We start from the raw sequence: 21,926 nt of genomic DNA on the forward strand, positions 1-21,926 counted from the left end.
TGGGGAAGTCTCTCCAATGTCACTGTTGCAGTAGCCAGTGCACATGGAACGGCAGGATGCATCTTGTCCACTCAGCCAGCTAAATACCCTGGGCCAGCCCTGCCCCAGCAGATCTCCTGTGTGTTTAGATAAGGGGCCATCAAAAGTCACTGCTGCAAAACCAGAGGCAGTTTGGCTCTGAGGTGCAGTGACCCACCTTGCTAGAGGAGCAAGCTGCTTCTGAGCCTGTTGCCGTTCTGTGGGAGGAGGATCCTGAAACTAAATGGGAAACTGCCGGTGTTTTGCTGCCACGTTTAGCTTGATGGCAGTGCAGAAGAGTGGCGGAGAGGAGGCTGGCGGGTCAAAGGGGGCCCCCAGAGGCCCCTAAATTACCCGACCCTGATTTAAATGCTAATTTGACTGAGTAGGCATCCCTGCCTAGTTTTCCAGCCATTGCTATTCTTTCCATGCTTTCCTTAATTTATAGATGCAAATTGGTGAGGAAAGGATACCATTTGTTTTGTGGTTGCCCAGTAATAACCTTGACATCTAACAGTCAGTGAGTGACCCCAGGGAGCCCCTAGTTTTGCTGCCTGCCCAGGACTGCAAAAATAGTAGCTAGCAGGGTGTGGGGGGCACAAGCAGGCCACAGTTCAAGTCTGGTGGGCTACATTTGGGCAATGGGTCACATATTGTGCAGGGTTGGTTGCGCAGAATGGGTTTCACAAAATATCCAGTGAACACCAGGGACTCCTGGAGCTAAGCTGCCACCAGTGACAAACTGTGCCCCAGGACTGGTCTTTCCCAGCAACATTTGGTTGCAGAGAAGTGCAAAGCAGTTTTGGGGTGAGCTGTGCTCTTGGAGCCGCTCTCCGGGGCACTGGAGAGACCAACGAGGCAGACCAGCACAGGGAGCTGCATGAAGTGCTGTGCACAGTCACAGAACAGACTCCAAAATCTGGACTGCCCTGATGGTGAAAAGGTTGCAATTCATTTCTGGACAGTGAGTAGAAGACCATATAATTCTGCAAAGCGAGGGGCACATGCAGCATATTCTTGCCTCCCCAAGACATCCCATTTTTGACTTCCCGTCCCATCCCGTCCCTTCCCTTCCCTTCCCTTCCCTTTCTTTCTTTTGGCAAAATATGCTTGCAAGGCAATGGGAGACATGGAACAAATTGGGATGCCATCCGTACACATAGTGCGACTCTCAAAGGGCTTGTGCACTTAAATGTGCATCTTCATATATATTCTGTCCCAATTAGATCTGCATCTCGGGGCATGATTACAGCTGGGTCGGGCAAGATGCCTTTCCTGCTATCCAGGGGAGCAAGGAAATAGCCATTAGAGTGTTGCACCATGGGGAAACTTGCCCTTGTTTTTTTTTTGTTTGCATTCCCATCTATGAAGCATCAGATTAGGGTAATCATGTCTGCAAACAGATGTCTCAGATGTACTAAAACTTAGGGGAAAGGGCAGAGGGGGAATTGGCTAGCGAAACAGTGCTTTCCAAATAGGCAACTCTTCTCAGCAAATTACAGACCTCATAAAATTAAGTGCATGTCTATTAGAGGGTACTGTTAAGAAAAAATATGAAGCAAATGTAGAAATGGTTCGGGAGAAAGGCAAGGAGAGGACAGTGTATCAGGATGTAGGGTGACTTGAAGAGAGAAAGTGGAAGTCATGGAAAAGAGATGTTTGATTCCCCCTTTGTGTTTAAGGTGGGGGGAAGATGGAAGAAACATTTGTGGCTTCATCAACAGGGGAAGGCATGGAGGTGATCAACATGGCTGAGAGTGAGGACTTCCAGCGGTTGGCGAATGCAGCAGTGAAGGACATCTTGCTGGACTTGGCCATCTCTCTGAACACCGCCTGTGTCATGCTCTTTTTTTTATGCGTGACGTAGAGCCAGAAGTCTTAGCCATGATAATGGATGAAGACCACTTGAACATCTACTTGTGCTTCATGATTGCCTACTGAGAGGTACCTTGAGCTTCATCGCTCAAGCCCAGGGAACGTTGGGACACTACCAGACAACAGGACTTCTGTACCAGCTAGACACGTCTCTGCAAGGTGGCCCCTAAGAGGACCAATAAAACCCCTAACCAAATCTTGTAGTCTGTTCTAAGCCACAGATTTGCCCTTTGACCCTCCCTTTGTGATGCTTTCTCATGGATGCTCTCAGGTTTTAGAAGCATTCTAGACTGACAACTAAAAGTGCACTAAAAGTGCACTGGACTATACCACTGGCCATAGGTAAGAGACTGCATGCTCAACGCACTGACATTTTTTTAAAACTCACTGTACACAGCAAACAAGAAGAATGCCAGCCATGTTTTGCTATGATATACCTTAGCTTCTATGTACACAATTATTTTAATGTTTGCTGAAGAAGTATTTAATCAGGCAATTTCACCTGTAATTTGAAGTAGTACAGGTACAATTCCACCCTGTGTGGAGCTGCTTATTTAAGGAGACTCTATTGTTTGTTTGTTTAATTTCTAACCTACCCCATTAGCCACATGGCTCCCTGGGCAGGTTACATCTATAAAAACCAAATAAGAACAATATAAAACAGTATAAAAACATCAAAAGCGATGAAAACATGAATGGCAATAAAAGAACATCCATCAGAACTCCTGATTTCATAAAAGACATATCCCCTTCTGTGAAAACACCATTAAAAATTGATTTAACAATTAAAATACTGGTGGAATAAAAAGGTCTTTCCAGGTGCTGAAAAGAGTATAAAGATGGCTCCAGGAGAACTTCTTTGGGGAGCTCATTCCTAGAGGGTAGGCGTCCAAGTAGGTTCCAGGAAGTCATCTGGGCCAGAAGGTCCTCCTCCCCTCCCCCCCTCCTCTGAGCTGCAATTGGTAGGCCATGGCTGCCCCCCGAGAGCTTGATCCCTGCTGCCACCACCAGCAAGGGCTAGCCAGATGGAGCACGGGAGAGTGGGGCATGACAAAGCAGCTGGCAGAGGTGGGAGGTTGCTCTGGTCATGTCCACCTGGTGCTCTGCAGTGGCAAGGTAGCAGCAGCCAACAGAGCCTGGCTACAGGTTACACTCTTCATGGGAAAACTAGCTGGACTGTCCTTCTTTTTAGTATTTTGAAGGGTTCTTCTTCACACTTAGGGAAAACTGGAGGCATGTGCCTTGAAATTACTCTAGAGGAGGAGATCCCTCATTTCCTGACCACTAGCTATGATTGGCTAAGTGAGATGCAGCTAGGGAGAACTGAGAGGATGGGCCTGCCAGCCAGTCACATCATTCACTCTCTGCACATCAGGGCAAACTCCCCCATCTTTTTTCAGCAGTTAGCTGAGAAGGCTGCCAGAACTGTCGAGGCCAATCCAGATGTGGAGGAAAACAACTTCACAGAGGCCATTTTCACTGGGACCATTGCATTAAAGAATGGGTCAAACAGCCTCCTCATGTACTACAGTCCTTATTTCAACCTACCCCATGCAGCTGCTCTTTTAAAGAAATAATCAGAAATTTAATATAACATCTGGTTTGGTCCTCAGATCACAGCTGCTTTTTATGTAGGCTGCACTGGTTGTAGCTCGGCTCTCTGTACAAGAGCTCTCTGTAGCTCTTGCATGGTTCCTCTCAGACCAGTCAAGGGATGCGTAAATCCTTCTGCATTCTACATGAGCACCACAAGTCCCAAAGCCCCCACTGTTGCTCCTGATGGTTGTTGCTGTGCTTGATCCTAAACGGGCATAGATGTCCCCTATAACTGCTCATGGTAGATGTGCAAGAGAAGCTTGTTCTATACAGATTCTTTGGTGGCCCAGTGCCCCACACTCATTTTCCCTGCACTGTGATTCCCAATTATATGCAAAAGAAACATAAAATTCAAGACTTTTATTTACCTTAAAGACAAATGAGCACACAATGCAATGGTGCCATTACAGCAGCCCCAGAGTTACACAGTAAGATTAGCACTTGTTGTAGAAACTAGATAAAACTAGTTCATTTCATTAATTGTGCTAGTCACAGTGGCATAAAGATGGTATCAATGAACACTATCAATTATAACCTAGTTTTATGTCTTTTAAAAGCAGAAATTTTAAAAAGTACAATTGTTCTTTAAGGGAGTTGGACAAAGTCTTCACTGCACAGGTTGCAGTCAAATTGATAAATAAGTGGCACACTACATGGGGAAATTCATTTGCGCAAACCCACTAAAGGTGCAGTTCTATCACCCCCATCCTTGACCCACATAACCCTCCAAACTCAGAAGCTTGCATGCCCTCTTTATGCCCCAAATGAGGTGTGGTGGCAGCAGTCCCTGCCTCTCTCTTGGCTTGTGTCCTGCTTTTTATCTAGATAGCCAGGGAGAGAGAGGGGGGAGAAGGCTGGAATACTGACAGAAATTGGCATAAGTCCTTAGTCCCAGGCTTCTCACCTCTACACCTCTTCCTCTCCCCTTAAGTACATTTGTGACCTTGGTGAAGGCAGTAGCTGTGATTCTTTCCATGCTCACTGCAAGGAGGATAGGTCATGGGCTCACCCTTCAGAGTCCCAGCTTCTAGACTGAATGATCTTGGGGCTTGGGCTTCAGATACACCTATGCCCCCTGCCATAGGATCGTGCTTTAAAACAAGCAAAACTTCAGAAAAGCACAACGGTGCTTTTGTACAGCTCCTGTTTCTTTCTATATGGTTTCTGCAGGAGAAATTCCCAGTGGACTGTGCCTGTGACATGTAAGGGATATGTTCCAATCTCTGCAGCTGAAGAGCAACGAGAAGAATCAATGCTCTGACCAGCTGCAAATTTTACTGATCGAATGGTGGAATGTACATTCTGGTGATGGTAATATACTCAACAGTTATACACCCTTGCTCAGCAAAAGACTCTTTGGGCTGTGTCCTTGAGTTGTGCAGTGCTCTGTTTAGCACTTTTGCTTAATTATACTGTTTTCAAGAAAACATTGAGATGCAGATCTGAAAAAAAGTTTGGATGTATTTTAAACTCAAAGTTTTGTCTAATAAAAGGTGATGCCAGAACCATCTTCATTGGTTGTCCTCCTGAAATCACTGTATTGTATATTTGGGTGGGTAGCATGTACAACAGTAGAAAAAACTCATGTGGTTTTTAAAAAGTATTCTCACTCTTGCCACTTTATTTTGGAGGAAAGCAGCCAATCAGCACCCATTCTGATGTGGCAAGATTAAAATAATAAAGAATATGAATAGCGATCTCTCTTCTCTTTCACCTGTCCTGTAGCAGAGGATAGAAAAGATTTTTCTTCAGCAAAGTTTTGAACTTTTCTTCTCTTGATCAGAGCACTCTCATTATATATACTAAACTGTGGCTTAATTTCAGGATGGCTTCTGATTTCTTGCAGTGGACTTTCAACTAACTAAACTAGTTGGAGATCAAAGAACATCATGTAGCAGCAGAGCTCAGTTGTTCTTTGAGGCAACTGTTCTTCACATATACTAATATGGTTGCAAGATCGCGAGATAAACTGGACACTCAGGACTTTGGCCTCTTCTCAGGGTCTTTCACCATCAAAATCTTTGTGTGAAAAGCCAAATCAAGGGTTTGAGAAAATTGCTATTTACTTCCTCAATGTGTCCATCAAGTTTCACCCTTGTGGCACCAGGCAAAGTCAGACTCTCTCCCTGAGTCTCTAGCTTCGATCCTCCACCTTCACCAGATGCCACTATGCCCATCTCCACCCTACCTCCACAAACACTTGGCCTGGCCTAACACTAAGTCCCTTCTATGTATTGAGCTTGCATGGGAAAACTTGTTTGACTGCAGAAAGGAAGAGAGAATGTGCTTCCTGAAAGACCTCCTTGAGAAACCATTAGCAGTTGCTCTGCATCTTTTTCCAGAATGTACTTGAGACTGGATGTATATGAAATATTAAAAAATACTATCCCTATAAGAGAAACTGTGAGCAGTTTCATCAACCACATCTTGCATCAAATCTGACAGAGTTTCAACACAGCCCAGGTTAAGTATGCATTGAAGGCTGGATGGAGCCTTGAGGCCACTTGTGGGTTAGGTCTCCAGATGATGGAAAGAGGAAGAAAGCACAATCACTTTGCTATTGACTTGCGGGGGCGGGGGCGCAGGTTACACAAAACTAATCTTGGAATTACATGATATGAATTCTATGAAATAAAGAACCCCCCTCTTTAGCAAAAAATGTACATTCATTTATGATAAACTCTTGTTATCACGCGAAACTATAATTTAATTGGTCTGGTATGCTGCTGAAACTAAGAAACCATGGCTTGCGATCAGTCAGCAAACCAGATCAGAAATCATGATTTGAAATGTATTTTCAAATCATGGTGTGTGCAAACTATGGTTTGGTGTGATCTTTAAACTGGAAAAGCCACAGCTATGGCCACTATTTTGTCTTGAAGCAGAAAAGGACTTATGAAGCTGAGGAGCAGAAAACAAAGCAGATGGGCTTTAAACTTTAGTTTCCCTTTGGGCATCTGAAGATCAAATAATGGCCTCTTTCCAACAGAGATAAACAACCTGAGTCTGAAATCAACACAGCCACCTCAGACTTCGGGTGGGGCCTCACAACATGGAATACATTTTTCCCGAACTTGAATAATATATGGAAGGCAAAATAGGACAGGACTCTTTTCCTGTCATCTAGAGAGTCAGTGTGGTTAAGAGGGCTGCTCTGGGACTCAGGATAACTGGGTTTTAGCCCCACTCAGCCTTAAAGCCTCCCGGGTGACTTTGGGCCAGTCACTGCCTCTCAGCCTAACCTACCCCACAGGGTTGTTGCTGTGAAGGAGGGCAGGCTACAGGTGCAATGTAATAATCTAATTTTCTATGTGAAAGGATTCCTTTTTTCTTTTTGGTCATGGAGGATCCTTCAGCTGTATGAACCCTCAGCTTCATTATAAAGTGGGCCAACCTAGCAACAAGTTTAACACCCCAATTCTAGTTGTGATTCTGTAGTTAATACCAACCATGCTTTGGCATTCATTGTCTGTTAGTGTCTCATCACTGCATGTTATAGCTGTCAAGAAGTCTCTTGCTGTCAGTTTCAGCTCTGATCAGAACAGAAGCACCAAACCCAGTAACCAGAAATTCATCCCTTGATCTTTCGTACCCCGATTGAAGTTGGCCACAAGGCCAGGTTAAGATGTAAAGATCTCTGCAGTGCAGTATCTTCTCTGTATCTTCTCGGCTTTCCTCTTACCAGAGAGATGGGACTTTCTTCCACCTTGACCATCTGGGTGGAAGAAGGGAAGGAAAGGCAGGACTTGCCAAGGGAAGGAACGGAAGAAGCATGTGCAAGAAGCATGGCTAAAGCCCCTCAATCCGCATTACCCCACTGTTTCATTCTCTCTCTGTCCCACGCGTGCTCTTCAGGTGGTTTTACCAGATGCGACACTTTAGAACAGGATTCATTGAAGATTTACTCGAACAGTGGAAGTTCCTGGCGAAATCCTGGCTGTTTCTTAAGGACCCGAGGACACGGAGTGGCGGGGGGCTGTGTGGGTCCCTGTGCACGAAGGCTTGCAATCCCTCAAGGCTTTGGCGCCCACACATTGCCTGTAGAAAAGTCAAATCTTGTAAATACTGAGCAGTGTAGCAAGTGAGTCATTTTTCACACCAATCCTGCACATTCTTATCTGCCACTCTTCCCCTCATCTTTTGGGTGCCTTGATATTGGAGAAAGGCAGGATAGAAACTTCTTAAAAATACTTTTAAGAGGGCAAACATGCTTGTGCAACTCAGTGAGGAGAAAGCTGACTCGAGTTGGGAGCTATTTGGAGCAAAGAAAATGATCCTTTGTTAACAAAACGGCATCCTGGTTTATCAATTAAATGTGATTTGTCCAAATGAGAGTTCCTCACATTTACACAAAAAAGTGATTTCCTACAAACATGTCTGTAAGCTTTAAATTCCCTTCCCTCACAGGCAGAAGGTAGGTGAGGGAGAAGCAGAGGTATTGTCCGTGTTACATGTTACTGTATTTTACTGCTGTTGTACCCGGAATTAATTTGAGCATTACTGCTGTGGATTTGTTGAGGGCTTATTATTACTTTTTTAGCAATGCTTGTATACTGACGTATTATTTATCTTTGATTTTAATATATTGTTTTTTTATTTGTGTGTTTCAATTATGTAAACTATCCAGAGAGTCATTTTGACTTATGGGAAGTACAAAAATTAAATAACTAAATATATAAATAAATAGAGATGAATGAGAATTTCATTTGGATTCATTTTTACTTTGAATTTGGTCTGTTCACAACCTCGAATGAGAATAAAACAAAGGCACAATTTTCTAGAGAAGCTCACAAGTTCCCAAATTTGTGGCTGCATTTGAAAAATGTGCAGAAAGGAAGGGGGAAGCTAACATAACGAAATGGGAATGAGACGAACTGAGCTCAGAGGTGAAAATAAGAGAATATTCATAAGGCGGAACCTCACTGACTCCCTGAGTCCTAGAGAGAAGCACATGAACACTGGAGCTCAGTACCATTCACACACCTTGTTGCAAACATGAGCTCTTGACAAGTCTGAACTGGGCCAATTTCAGCAGCCCCTTGAATTTTATGGCTCCAGGATGAAAGGCTAATTTGGAAACACGAAAGGAAGCCAGCAGACCTTCTCTTCCTCTGCCATGCTGTCCTTGCACAGTTGCGGAAGTACCAGTGCCGAGTCCCAGGGCCGTGGCAGCAGTAAGGGGGAAGGGGTGCCTCCCCTTGGTCCACGAATGTAAGAGTTTGGACTCAGTTCAAATAAATGATAAAGGAAGAGGGCACACAAGGGGGAAACTTGGGCTTGGCACTAATGCAGCTTAATACCAGCCAGGACAAATCAGAGGAAATGAGAAAGAAAAGCAAAGTGTGAATTACATGGGCAAAGCTGATGAAGAAGAGTTGCCGATGTGACAGCCCAGGCCAAGGTAGCTCCTTTACCCCTCTGTGCTTTGCATGCCAGTTCTTATAGGCCTGTGGACAAAGAACAGAGAGAAAATCAAACTTCAGAACGTCATGCACAATTTTAGGCATGTCTTTCCAGGAGCAACCTCCAGGGAGAAGCTCCCCTTCTGCTAGGTTGTCAGGCTGACCCTGAGAGAACTAGACAGAGGGTGCTTCCAAGGAGAGGGCTCTTAGAGCTATCTGTCTGTCAAAACAGGTTATATTCCATATAACTTGAATGTGGTAAGGAAAAGGGAGGAAGATGAACTGGGAATGGAAGACAAGGTCATCTAGACCCAACAATAAAATTTTGTGAATGAGGCTGGGCCGACTGCACAATAAAGCCCTCACCTGGAAGCACCTTTAGCATGCTCCTTTTGCTCCCCCTCCGATTGAAGCCCCTGGGGCCCGGCAGGAGAGGACCTCTGCCGTGAAAAAAAGGCATACAAGAGAGTTACATGTCGGCGTGTAGATGCCCTCCCCACTGGAACATGGAAAATCAGCCCCGAGGTTTCCCTGCAGAGCCCTCCCGCCCATGCTGACCGGCTGCTCCCCAAGAGATAGGCTGCTCAAGCAGCAGACCTTGTATGTGGGGCTTGAACTAAGTAGCCCCCTTCTCTTGGCACAGGCATGGTCTGACACGTCCAGAAGCAGAACACGAAGGGCTGACCTTTTCCACATTTAATTCCTGATGCTTCTCATCTATGTGTTTTTAGGCAGTTTTGCCTTTTAAAAATTCATTGCTTTATCCTAAAAATCAAGCATAAGCCACCTTGAATACCTATTGGTGGAAAGGCAGAGCAGAATCACTTTGGCATGGTCCTGGGAAGGGTATATTGCTGTTCATTTCCTAATTATTGCGACCTCCAGGCAGGTAAGGCAGAGCCAGGTACTCTTAACATTTTAAATCTGTTTGTTGGGTAATAAATGGTGCAACATAGAAAGGCTGGCACCTGAAGGGCATTCATATTTATATTCCTTTATAGCTATAGTTTACACCAAAATTACTTTTCTTCTACCTGGGAAATGTACTATTTGGGGGGGAAATGTACTATTTGGGGATTGCATCTTCACCTACTCATTTTCTCATGCTCTGCCAGTCTACTGCTCAGCTTGGACTACTTGCACCGCATAATACCTGTTACCTAGTCAACCACATTTCCCATTGTTTTCTTGCACGTTCTCACTATACAGGCAGGAACCAAAGACTATTGCCTTATGTTGTCTCCTGCAAATTGCATTAAAAAGTAGTCTTGTCTTCTTGGGCAGTCTCAAGAGCTATTTCCTATCCTCCATTTTTTGTTCCATCACTTTCTTGCACAACACCACTGTTTAAGTATGCAGACAAGCTTCCCTTCTGTTCTGCAGCAATCAAGTTTGTTTGTTGTAATTTTCCTGGCATTTTCATGCAAAGATCACTTTCCATCCAAACCCCTGGACATCTATATACTTTGGTGAAATGCTATCTCTGTATGATCGTAAGAAAGAGAGAGAGAGAGAGAGAGAGAGAGAGAGAGAGAGAGAGAGAGAGAGAGACAGACAGAAGTGGGAGGTGAAATGTTTAATAATAGTGCTAATAGATAACATTGGTGGAGGCAGAAATAACATTCCTATATAATCTTGGGATCCATGAAGATGTGGGGGATGAATCAAATAGTGCTTATTGTGGATCCATAAGTGAACAACCTTAACTATGAATGGGCACACAGGAGCCCAGGGTACAAGAAGAAATTAGGTGGGCAACAAGTTACATGAGGTGAGCACCACGTAAGAGAGAGAAGGGAAGATGCATGGAGTGTAAAGGATGGACCGAGGAGAGGCTGAAGGCTGGGGCAGAGGACAGGCCGCTGTGAGCGCTGATGAGGGTCTGCTTTTGCTACCTGGTAAGCGATGGCAAGTCCCCCGGTGTCAGCTGCATTCTCCAGGAGGGTGAAGGTGCTGTTGATGCTGTAGCCCTTCAGGGAATAGCTCTCAAACTGTTTCACAAGACAGCTTATGCCTTGTGGCAGGGTTCTCACATCGCACACAGAACAGTTCTTCGGCAACACTGTGAACAAAAGAAAAATCCAGGAAGAAAAGTGACAATTTGCCCCACTGGCTGCTGCACCTTAGTACCATCCTGTGTACCCCAACACTTCTGTCCAAGAAACAGCTGAGGAGAGGAGGAAGTTATGTCACTGATGCAAGCCAAGACTGCACCTTGGAGCCTCTTGGGTCTGCACCAATATTTTGCCATCCAGAACTTGGCTATTGTAGCCATTTCACCATGCAGTGGGAGTCTGAAAGAGGGTCTTGTTTCTTCCCCCAGTTTCTTGAGGTGGTTTTTAATGCCAAAACAAAGGTGCTTTTAATTTGGCTTAGAGTTAACACGGTGACAGAATTAGGCATGAGCTAGGGCAGGCATTTCCTTGCTAGATTTTTCATTAGGGATTCTAATTTTGACCTAAGTGCTGTGTTTATAAGCTTAGTGGTTTTTATCTTACACTTGTGCACCAGAATTGCTCATCACCTACAAGCTGCCTAATACAAGGCAGCTGCTCCTTTTCTGAACAACTGTGCATGAAGGAGAAACCTGCCATGGACAGGCAGTGGGCAGAGGAAAGCCACCTTCTCCCTTGCGAGGATTTGAGACTGGAGCAAAGGCCTGGATCCCTGGCTCAAGAAAAAGTGGATGGTGGGGAAGAGGGAGTTGCAGTGGACACAAGGGGTAAGCACCTGTGTCCTACCCACCAGGTACTTTGCCCCTGAAAATAATCCCTCCTGATTCTGCTTTGCAGGTCAGAAATTGTTTAGCATAAAAAACCACTGGCTAGGGGGATTAAACAGGCGTTCTAAAATCTGTCCATCTATGTTTCATGGATTCCAAGCAGTTTCCATTCTGTTGTCCAGTCACTGACAAAATTAGATTTGTGCAAATACACAATGTGCCTCCCCTGCCAAAATATGCACACACACCCAATGCATATTTTCACACTTTAGCTTATGTGGGAAATGTGCATTTTTGCTTGATGTGTTTAAATAGTTTTAATATTTTTCTATGTCTACATTTGTGTTAAATTATATTTTTTTTGTAAAATAATGGCCCAGAAACCTGCAGAATCCACATGACTTGGGAAAAGCAGTCAGCTGCAAAATCCACAGGTCTGATTCCTATAAATCTGAACTCATGTGTTGCAGATTTCTTTGGCATCCCTACTTATGAGGATCTGTGCCTTTAGAGAAGCAAAACCCCACGATCAAGCCCTGCAGATTTCCCACAGTGCCTCACAGTACATACCATATTCATAGAAGGAGTGCAGCAGCTCATGTGCCATGAAAAAACCCATCGCTCCAAAGTTTACAGCACTGAAAATACACAAGATGAGGGCTTAGAAACTGCCACAGTCTTTAAATTACAGGATCTCTTTAGGGAAAGCCTACAAAATTTCAGCTGTGAATGGTATCTTCTTTTCCTGTGGACATATTCTAAACAGGGAGAGAGAAGGGTCAGGGTTTCCTGGGACACTGAAGAAGGCCTGCTAAAACTACCGCAGCTTGTCCCATACATGTCCACCTTTTCTACTCCATTGGAGATAGCAATACAGCGACTGTGGGGCCACACCACTCCCAAACACCTCTCCAGGTGCATGGCCCCTCCTGTGTGTGTGTTTTTTTAAACATGCATTTTATTTTTTAAAATATTTTTCTAGCAGGCATGCTAGAAAAAAAGCATTGGCTCTAGCCTCCAGCACCCCGTCTTCTTCCTTTGCTTTATCTCCTCAGAATGCCTCTGAATCCCACATAAGCCTGGAGCATTCATCAGATAGGAAGGGAAGAGGGTAGAACAGCTGTGGCAGAAACTCTGCTTTCTAGGGCTCCTCATCAGCCAGCTAAAACTGTCTGTCTGCCTGTCTGTCTACCTGTCTACCTATCTATCAAGAAAGAAGGGACTGGAATGTGACAGCAGCTGCGGGTATTTAGTAATCCAGCCCTGGGGGCTGGATGAGTTGTGCCTGCGCTTGGGCAAAGAGTGTGGTTTGCATGCATGGGCATCTTCTGTGCATGTGACAGCTTCACTTGTGTGACCCTCCCCCCACCTTTTATTCTGTGCACACCTGTGCATACAGTGTAGACACATGCATGTGCTGCTGCTGTTGGTTTGCTCTCTGGCTATGCCTGGGGCCTTTGTGATGTCTGCAGGTATGTGGGAGTTTTGCCTGGATGAGCCCTCTTATGTTTCCCCTGGGTGTGCATGAGTTCATTTTGCCTGCACACTTGCTGTTCTTTCTCGTGGGGGACAGGGTTAGTGGTTAATGATTACGTGGTTTCATTTTGGGTCCTCATACTCAACCTCAGCCTCACGCTCAGTTGCTTGGGGAAGCACTTGGCCTTTATGAAGACGCAGAGCTCCCCCAGCAGGCCCCACAGCAACCATTTTGTGGTGGTGCCCACAACAGTTTCTTAGGTCTCCAAATGTGCTAGCGAGTTCAAACAAACTGCTTTGGCAATTTTTGTGATGCTGCTTGTAATGTATTGCAGTGAATCTGTGATCATTGTATGGACACCTTTACCACTTTCCTTACCTGGGAAATGCAATATTGAAGAAGGGGTTGCGGAACATTCCAGCAGGGAAAACAACAGCATGACGCCGCAGCGAGTAGTATGAATGTACGGACCAAGGGGCCACTTCCCATCTGAAACAATTTTTTTTCTTTAAAGATAATGACAAAAGAAGGAACTATGGGCCAATACAATCATCTTTCCCTCCTCTATACCCTTCTCAATGAGTCTCTTCAAGCAACCTTAACTGAAATATGACAAGTTGCATGTGTGAATCATGAATCTAGTGTCACAAGCAGTTTTCATATAGTTCAAAATCATCACAAATGCAGCTTTTTTTTTTCAAAAGAGTCAGCTTTCACATTCAGCAGCCAGTCATCAAGTATTAAATAATCAAGTAATGTACAAGTACATATGAACCAGGCACATTCACATTTCTCTCCAGCTCATGGGCTTCAGAATCAACCGACTTTGCTACTGGAGTGGCAATCTACAATGCTTTAATAATAACAACGTAGTAGTAGTAGAAGTAGTAGTAGTAAATATTATTCTGAACTTTGTTTATAGTTCATGAAGTCATCTAGCTTTCAGCCTGCATCTGTTTTCCCCCTTACTTGTAAATGCTGCATATGTACATACTAAATCGGAATGCAATCTTGCTTTGATCACATGTATGTGCTAGTGTGAATCAGCATTCTATAAGGAATGTGTCAGTTCAGAAATTAATTTTAGAAATTCTCCAAGTTAAGTCGGAAGGCAGGCAGAGTGGAAAGCAGGGTAGAGCAAGAGCATGAAACCATAATGAAATGGATTGGAGGAAACGCATCTGTCACTGGTAAGAAGCACAGTCTAGCGTGAATGTGTGCGCTTCTTCCACTTCAGAGCAAAAACATACTCATCCTGTAGATGGGGATTAATGAGCCTCAGCAAAATCCTCTTCCGCAGAGACTTCAGGCAAGCAAGCACATTATAGAAAAATTTATCTTCTTGAATCTCCAGCTGAAGAAAGAATCAGGCAAAGAGGTTAGGAGCAGGAAAAGGAGCTGAGAAAGAAAGAAAATTCTTCACACACCATCTTGGCAAGAGTAATACACGTGTGTTCTACTTTGGTTTCCCACTGCAGGGATTTGGGGTCTGGGTTTTGCAGAAGGCTCCATAGGAAGCATTTTCCAGCACTTCCTTCTTCATTCCCCCAAGATCTGTAGCTTTCATCATCAAGTGTATTAATATCAAGTGCGTTGAGAGTTTTGATCCTTCTCTTCCCAAACTATCTGAATCTCTCACCAAAAAACCAGGGTGATTTTCACTGGGGTTGTGGTTGGGGAGGGAAAGGCTAAATCTTGCTTTCCTTCATGCTGTGGCCCTGATGACAAGTGGGCCCCCCTCTGCTTTAAGGGGGGGGGAGGGAAAACCCTGCACAGCGCTACACACTATGCATTTCATGTATTCCTGGAAATGCTGCTGTTTCCTCTGTTTTTATTGTTTTAGCTTTTGATTTATGGACTGCTGTTCTATGCTTTTGGAAGATGACAATAAAATGTTCTAAATTCACTTGCAACTCACCAGAAGCTGTGTGAATGAAATGACTATTGGGGCAGCAGCTGCATCTCCTCACAATCTTTGACTCCAAGAGATGATATGAAAAGGATCACATGCTGGTTTCAAATGGCGGAAAGAGGGCGTAGGCGATGGGGGCACAGGATGGGATGGTGGCAAAGCAAGTCACTGTTGTGAGGTGTCAGCTCACAGTTGTAAAATGACCCACACTTATGCCGGCAATAAAACTAAAGTCTTTTATTGCTACTTTTCTACAAGATTTACGATGCTACGAATAAGCTCTACTGTAATGACCTTTACAAGTTAGTTGCTACCTTCTTAGTGACATCCCTCAGGGTACACACGTGGGATTAGCTTTCTTTGTCCCACCTTTCCCCCCTGAGGTGGGATAAAGCCTCCTTTTGTTCCAATGGCGTAAGAGTCGTGCGAGACAAATCTATCCCGCCTCCTGCGTCTTCTGTGTCTTGCTCAGGAGACTCAGCGTCAGGAGGAAGGGGGGCATCCTGCCCATGCTCTTCAGGGGCAGAACTTGGAGTGTCTTTTCCCTCAGGGCCCTCGTGGTCAGACAGAGGCTTGGCTGTTTGCCCAAGGGGTAAAGGGTCAGGATGAGGGACGGCTCTCTGTTCAGCTACTCCCAAGCCAGGTTGTGGGAGGGTCACTTGGCCACAGGGCCTCAAGTATAAATCCTCCTGTTCTGATGTCTGATTCTCTCTTTGGGCGTTTGACTCTTCCTCGTGAAGTGCCGCCTCTGTTGAGGCATCAGGCATGACAGTCACATGCAAACTTACCTCTAGAAACTCATCTTCTACTTCATCTGTTTGGAGGATGTTTTCTGGGTAACCAATCTCCACTTGGAGACTATGCAGCTGAAAATATAAAAATAATCAGGAAGACATGTTGGGTTGGGTTGGGTTGGGTTGGGTTTTGGTTTGTGTTTGTTTTTGCTTTAAATACCTTCTAGAATGTATGGAGTTATGAATGGAAATGTGGCTGTTAAACAAGCAGTTACCACATTAGAGCCATATATTATGGGGCGGGGAGGGTGGACAAGGAACCTGATGGTCCCTGGAGTTAACTTAAACGTGTGGACTCCCCAGCAGTGCATGGTGTCAACCTGAGCTCTCTTCAGTTATGGAAGGGAACAGGGTCTGTAACCTCAACCTGTGTTACTGGCAAATAGTAGGAAACTTCTCGACCACTGAGGCCCAGTATACATGCTAGTTTTGATAACCAGCCAACGCACAGACATACTTTGTCCTTGGCCTCTTGGTGGGACTGGTGGCTCATCCATTCCACGTGATCCAGGTGGTTGTGGATAGTATCTCGGATCTCAGAGAATATCTTCTCAGCCTGGACAGGGAAAGAAGAGAGTTCCCCAAAATTAAGGAAAGATGTGGGCTACATGTTGACATGACACTAAATCATAGTTTAGCGTTACATGAATGAGCACTGGACTCATAAGCTCCCTTCTTCTCCTCCATGGCAGCTTGTCAGTATGTGTGAGCCTGGACAGACTATGGTCAGTGCCATGAAACACAACACAGCTCAGAATGGTTGCTTCTGCTCCTAGTTTTCTTCCATTAACCTAAGGTCCAAGTTTGCACCTAGCAAACTGTTTAGTTGGAAGCAGAAGCAAGAACCTCTGAGAAAATGGGAGGGGGAGGTGATGCACAAGCTGAAGGGTCATGCACAGAACCCTGAACAATGGTTTAGCATTACATTTGAAACCAGCCATAGTCCCTTCCACAGAAATGCTCCCTGTCTGGTGCAAGGAACAGAGAGATACATGCCCATTTATTGAGCTGTGACCCTCCTCTCCAATTCAGGATAGCACAGTAGCTCAATGGAGGGCAATGTGGGAGGTCTAGAAGAAAATTCCAGCATCGAACCCTTTTGCAGTCTGAAGGAAAGGAGTCCAGGCACAGGCTTGCTGCCTCAGTGAGGACTAGACCTCACTTTCACTGTGATAATTTGCAAGTGCATATACATATACATATCAATGCAGAGAAATGCAGTGATCCACAGACAAACTTCAAGGGTATCTATATTCTTCAGATGCAAAAAAATTGTTGCTTAGAAATAAGGCAGAAGATTCCTGTCATCGAAGGATCTTGGTAAAAACAAGTTCATACAACCAATCAATACTTTCCTTCATAATATAATATTTAGCCCAGAGCAGGTAACAATTGTAAGCTGATCTTCCTTAGAAACTCTTAGTAAGTTATCTTTTATAGGTGGGTGGATTGATCTTTGAGAGTTCTTACTCCTGCTGTAGTTTTTCTTTTTCTTTTTCTTTCTTTTTTGTTTTTGTTTTTCTTTTTACAGAGAGGCCCACCATATTGTGACAAAATACTCTTGCAGTGCCTTAAAAACTAGTTATGTATAATATGTCATAACGATTGTACTATATTGATTTTTTTTCTAAAACATTTTACTGAAACATTTCTAACTATGCAAATTTACTTTTACTTTATATATAATAATTAAAATTAAATTATTTCTTTTAAATGTTTGGTAAGTTTGAGGATTCATGACATGCTATGTTAATAATCCAATTAACATTTGCGGTGCAGTTCTGAAATAGTAAACACCATGGGAGAGCTGCTGGAATCACCACTACAGCATGCTAGGAGTAGAAGTTCAAGTCCTCCCTTCCCAGTCTCAGCCTTGATGAAAATCACTAGCAGGAGCATTATTCACCAATAGCGATTTGTGTGTGGGTACGCATATATGCACGTGTGTGCATATGTATGGCTGTGCAAATTTTCACTAAATGAGGAGGGAATGATTCAACTTGCCTTCCCTGCATAATGTGGTGTCAATGACAATTCCCATACCCAACATTAATCAGCACACTTAAATTTCAAAAGTACACAAACCGACTGCCAATCATGCTGTTAATATGCCTTGTATTTAGGCCCTCAGCTGTCAGTTAAAAGGCTGAAAGTTTCATATTTTCCAGCCGTTTAACCTCAGACTTAATAGAATCACTATTAGCAAGCTTCTGCAAACTAAAAAGTTATTTACACACGGAAAACATGATTATTTTCAGTGCTGACTTTAACATACAGATTGTGAGGAGTCGGATTTTAATAAAGAACCATTCTAAATGCAGATTCAATGGGAACTTAACTGAGCCTGATAATCTATTTATCCCTGAATGCTAGGTGCAAAACATCCCACAGCATAGATTACAGATGCTTCTTGCCTAATATTCATCTGGCAATGTTAGTAGCTGGAGTCTGTTCCCTGTTGTGCCAAAATTTGTTTTTAGTTGGAGAAACACAGGTTGCTTCAATCTCTTTCTCCAGGATAGTTTTCAATTACCTATTATGGAGAATTGAGATGGCATTCCTCTCAACTATTGCAATCAAGTGTGTTTTCTGTACTCTTGGTTTTTAAATGGCTAATTTTTCAGGGATTTGGGCTCTAAATACAATTCTGGCAGCAGCCCAACCCAGAGGGGCCTTCAAAACAGAATGTGGGGGCCCTTTCTTTTGTGTTATTTGCCCCACATTTTCTGGTGGCACTTCCATTTTCTGGTGCCCCCTTATCTCCAGTTACAATGAAATGAATCTCCTTACCACACATCTTTTCACTTTAGCCTAACCCAACAGGCTGTCCTCTCCTTCTGAACTTTCCTTCCCATCCTAATCTGTCAATATGTTAGTCTTTGCTCACAGGTTCATATATCTGTTGAAATTTTTGATTTCTATACGATGCTTAGGCACCATCATAATCTGAAGCTACTTTCTTTGAGTCAGACTGCTAATCCCTTCAACTTTTCCTACTCAAAGTTGCAGTAGCGATCAAGGCTTTCAGTGGTTTCCCTACAATTTCTTATCCTGGAGATCATAAGGAGTGAACATTGGTACTTCTGTATGTAGTCTAATATTGGTTCCTCTCCTAGTTCAGTATATTCAATTGCCTTATACTGGATCAGACCAGAACTAGCCTAGTATTTTCTCTCCATATTCTTAGGAAGAGGACTTTCCCAGTACCTGCGACCTGTAGATCTCACTAGAGATACTGGGGATAGAACCTACCTGGTAGGTTTAGCATATAAAGCATTTGTCCTAACATTGAGCTGGGCTTGGAGATGGAGGTGTCTGTAAGCAGATCGGTCAGGGAGATGCTGAGTTCAGCCAACAGCTCCTTTGCATGGAGGGCTGGAGGATGTCAGCCAGGATACTGAGATGCCACAGAATTCCCACTTCCAGGAACCACCCTATTTCCTTCCTTTGCAGTAGCATCCCTGCTAGTTCTGGTGGAAGTTGTGTCCCTGAACCTCCACTATCAAGACCAGCCAAGATTAAGAGGAAGGCACGGAATGCATCACTGTGGGATATTAGCCAAGAAGACAGATCAAAGTGAGTCAATGTCAGATATTATTGAATACCTACGAGATCCTTGGCCTTCTGGGGGAAGATCTTCTGCACTACCATCCTCCCAAGTACAGGGCCAAAGAATGTGCCGGTTTCACTCAAGCATTTTCTCCAACGCTCAGTTCTTACCTAAGAAAGAAAGGAAGATGACACTGGGAAATTCTACTGAGCAAGTAGCAGAGAATGAAATGGAGTGATGCCAGAATATACATCTCCCACCCTCTACATTCATGGCATAAATATATCTATCCTGAGAAAATGATGTGTAGTGCTGAGCTCAAATGATACTCCTCTCTGCTGCCCTGTTTATAGTCTACAAATGTGGATCAAAATTTTTGTGATACTTAAGGGGGGGTGGATTACTAGAACGAGCAGCAGCCCCCCCTTATCAAATGTCCTTCCCACGCCTCAAGAGCTATATATGTTCTCTCTCCCTGAGTTCCAATTTCTCCTCTTTGCAAATGAAAAGTTTCAAACAGGACTATCTACCTAGTGTTAATTATTTCTGCAACAGAAAATGAGGGTAGTAAAGGGAAGCAAAATCACCATTTCTGAGTCTCTTGTTCCTCTCTCTAGGATGTCTGCCAGTACCTGGCGAGCTTCTTGGAATTGCCTACTTAGAGCCGGGGACAGATTTCTAACCAGGCAGAGTATCATGTAGATCTGTAGTACATCTCTGGAAAAAACAAGATTTATTTCAGATTTGTTACATAACACTATATAGAATATTAAACTCGTTCAAGAGTGCTGTACTGAAATCCTAACAGTAAAAGAAATGCTGACATTTTATGAAGATAATTAATAAAAGTAAAGGTTCAACCCAATTAATAGTTACAAAGCAAAAAAGGCCTGCAACTCCCAGCATTCCTAGCTAGTGTTGTAGAAAGCAATGACCCTTTGATTTTCACATTACTCCGAGTGTTGATTGCCATTTTTGGCCTTAAAATGATTGCAAATATGTGTAGCTTAGTGGAAATTACATATAATAAAGCCTACATTAGGGGACACATACTAAAAGGCAGAAGTTAAAGGAAAATGCCAGCAAAAATGCTTTGTTAGAGGAAATTACATAGAAAGCTTTATGTGCAAGAAAATCTGCACAAAAATGCTTTTTTAAAAAATCCACAAATAGATGCAAAATAGGAGGGGAGAAACTTGGGCTTGATAAAATGCAAATATTATATGAAACAAAAGAGACAGAGCTGTCCATCCCTAAATGGCGGTGGGAGTGAAGAGAAATGCTAGTTGTGTGTTAGGGCCACCTACAGTCCCCCTCCCTCTGGACCAGTCCAGGGTCTAAAGTGATGTAGCTCACGCCACTGGGTGAGGTTGTGCTGCCCTTTAAGAATCAGCTCTGCCCCTCGGTGAGCTGCCACATCCATCAGTGCTGCTGAATGTCCCCATGGAGGCCAGGAGCACTTCTCATCTGCTTTGGTGGTGCATCAGGTACACTCCTTCCTAAAGAAACCAGACCTGCTTATCTATGACAAGATTAAGTCCAACTGTTTATGGATTAACTTAGCTTTAAGGGAAGTGGCTTGAATGTGTATTCTGGAAACTAAAACCACATTCAGTGTTCATCTAAACTTGTTCCACCATGCTTAAAACACTATACCTGACTGCGCTGTAAAGTTTATTGTTCTTGCAGCCTGGTTGCATTTTTTTATTTTATGTCATTTTTATAAAAGAAAATGTTTATCTAAATGTAACAGTCTTGTACTGCTGTAACCAAGTCTTGTATATTTTTTAATATTACTGTCATTGTTATGACCTGTTTAGTTCAATAATAAAACTTAAGCAAGGTTTAGAGTCAAGAATGCAACATGTTAATTTATTATATTGGGGTTTAATTGGCCATGGTCTAGAGAGTTATTACCAAGATGGGCGAGGGCAGTGCTGGATGCCCTCTGTTAGAGATATGGCTATAAAACCATAGTCTTTTTCTTTGTGGAACAAGCTTCACAGCGTTTGCCTGCGAGATACTGAAGCAGCCTGCATAACGACACTCCCATGAGTCAATGCGCGGCCCTAACCTTCCCCCTCCATGTGGCCTGCCTAAGTAAATAAGGACAGGCTGCCTCTGCTCTTCCAGGCAGCAGAAGCCACAGTGCCACACAGCCGTTCCATACCTTTTCTGCTGCCACTGTTCAATCAGCTGTGACATTCCTTTCAAATAATCCATGTCATGCGCAACAATTGGCTGGGAGATGTTCAGCTGTACAGGATAGAAAGCAGCCCTGAGGCACGACAGCCAATCAATTGCAGGAGCCTTTTCCTAAAAGCAGAAACAAATGGTGTACTAAGACAATTTCAGATCACCTTCCTAGAACCCGAGGAGAGCGTTCCCTTAGTATACAACTGCCATGAATGATGCAATGGCTACAGATCAGGTCTGATCAGAATTTATCAAAATTCTTAAAGTTCCCTGTATTCAAGATAAAAAGAACTTCCATTTTTTAAAGCCCACATGTAGGAAAATGAAACGAACAGGCCATCTAGGCTCAGGACTGTGCGTATTTATTAACTCCCTGAAAACTTA

At 43.7% G+C, this 21,926-nt stretch overlaps 1 protein-coding gene and 1 long non-coding RNA gene across 5 annotated transcripts in view; one reads left to right on the forward strand and one right to left on the reverse strand.

The window, feature by feature from the left end:
• The window catches only part of LOC123028023, a 13,322-nt gene extending 11,681 nt beyond the window's left edge, over window positions 1-1,641 (forward strand). The window contains exon 3 of the long non-coding RNA XR_006415613.1: window positions 1,628-1,641. This is a non-coding gene — a long non-coding RNA (uncharacterized LOC123028023). The remainder of the gene's footprint in view (window positions 1-1,627) is intronic.
• A 2,193-nt stretch (window positions 1,642-3,834) lies between these two features.
• Window positions 3,835-21,926, reverse strand: part of KEL (Kell metallo-endopeptidase (Kell blood group)) — a 39,701-nt gene continuing 21,609 nt past the window's right edge. For 3 of the 4 annotated variants that reach the window (XM_044439537.1, XM_044439536.1, XM_044439539.1), the window contains 11 exons: window positions 21,517-21,662; window positions 19,934-20,063; window positions 19,406-19,516; window positions 16,254-16,352; window positions 15,791-15,868; window positions 14,341-14,444; window positions 13,469-13,579; window positions 12,184-12,251; window positions 10,787-10,953; window positions 8,841-8,936; window positions 3,835-7,527 (listed from right to left, as the gene is read on the reverse strand). In XM_044439537.1, coding sequence (XP_044295472.1) covers window positions 7,351-7,527; window positions 8,841-8,936; window positions 10,787-10,953; window positions 12,184-12,251; window positions 13,469-13,579; window positions 14,341-14,444; window positions 15,791-15,868; window positions 16,254-16,352; window positions 19,406-19,516; window positions 19,934-20,063; window positions 21,517-21,662 — 1,287 coding nt within the window. In that variant the 3' untranslated portion in view covers window positions 3,835-7,350. The remainder of the gene's footprint in view (window positions 7,528-8,840; window positions 8,937-10,786; window positions 10,954-12,183; window positions 12,252-13,468; window positions 13,580-14,340; window positions 14,445-15,790; window positions 15,869-16,253; window positions 16,353-19,405; window positions 19,517-19,933; window positions 20,064-21,516; window positions 21,663-21,926) is intronic. The other variant, XM_044439538.1, reaches the window with a different exon arrangement.

Source organism: Varanus komodoensis, unplaced genomic scaffold (genome assembly GCF_004798865.1).
Source record: "Varanus komodoensis strain SLA01 unplaced genomic scaffold, ASM479886v1 scaffold35, whole genome shotgun sequence".
Taxonomy (NCBI): Eukaryota; Metazoa; Chordata; class Lepidosauria; order Squamata; family Varanidae; genus Varanus; species Varanus komodoensis.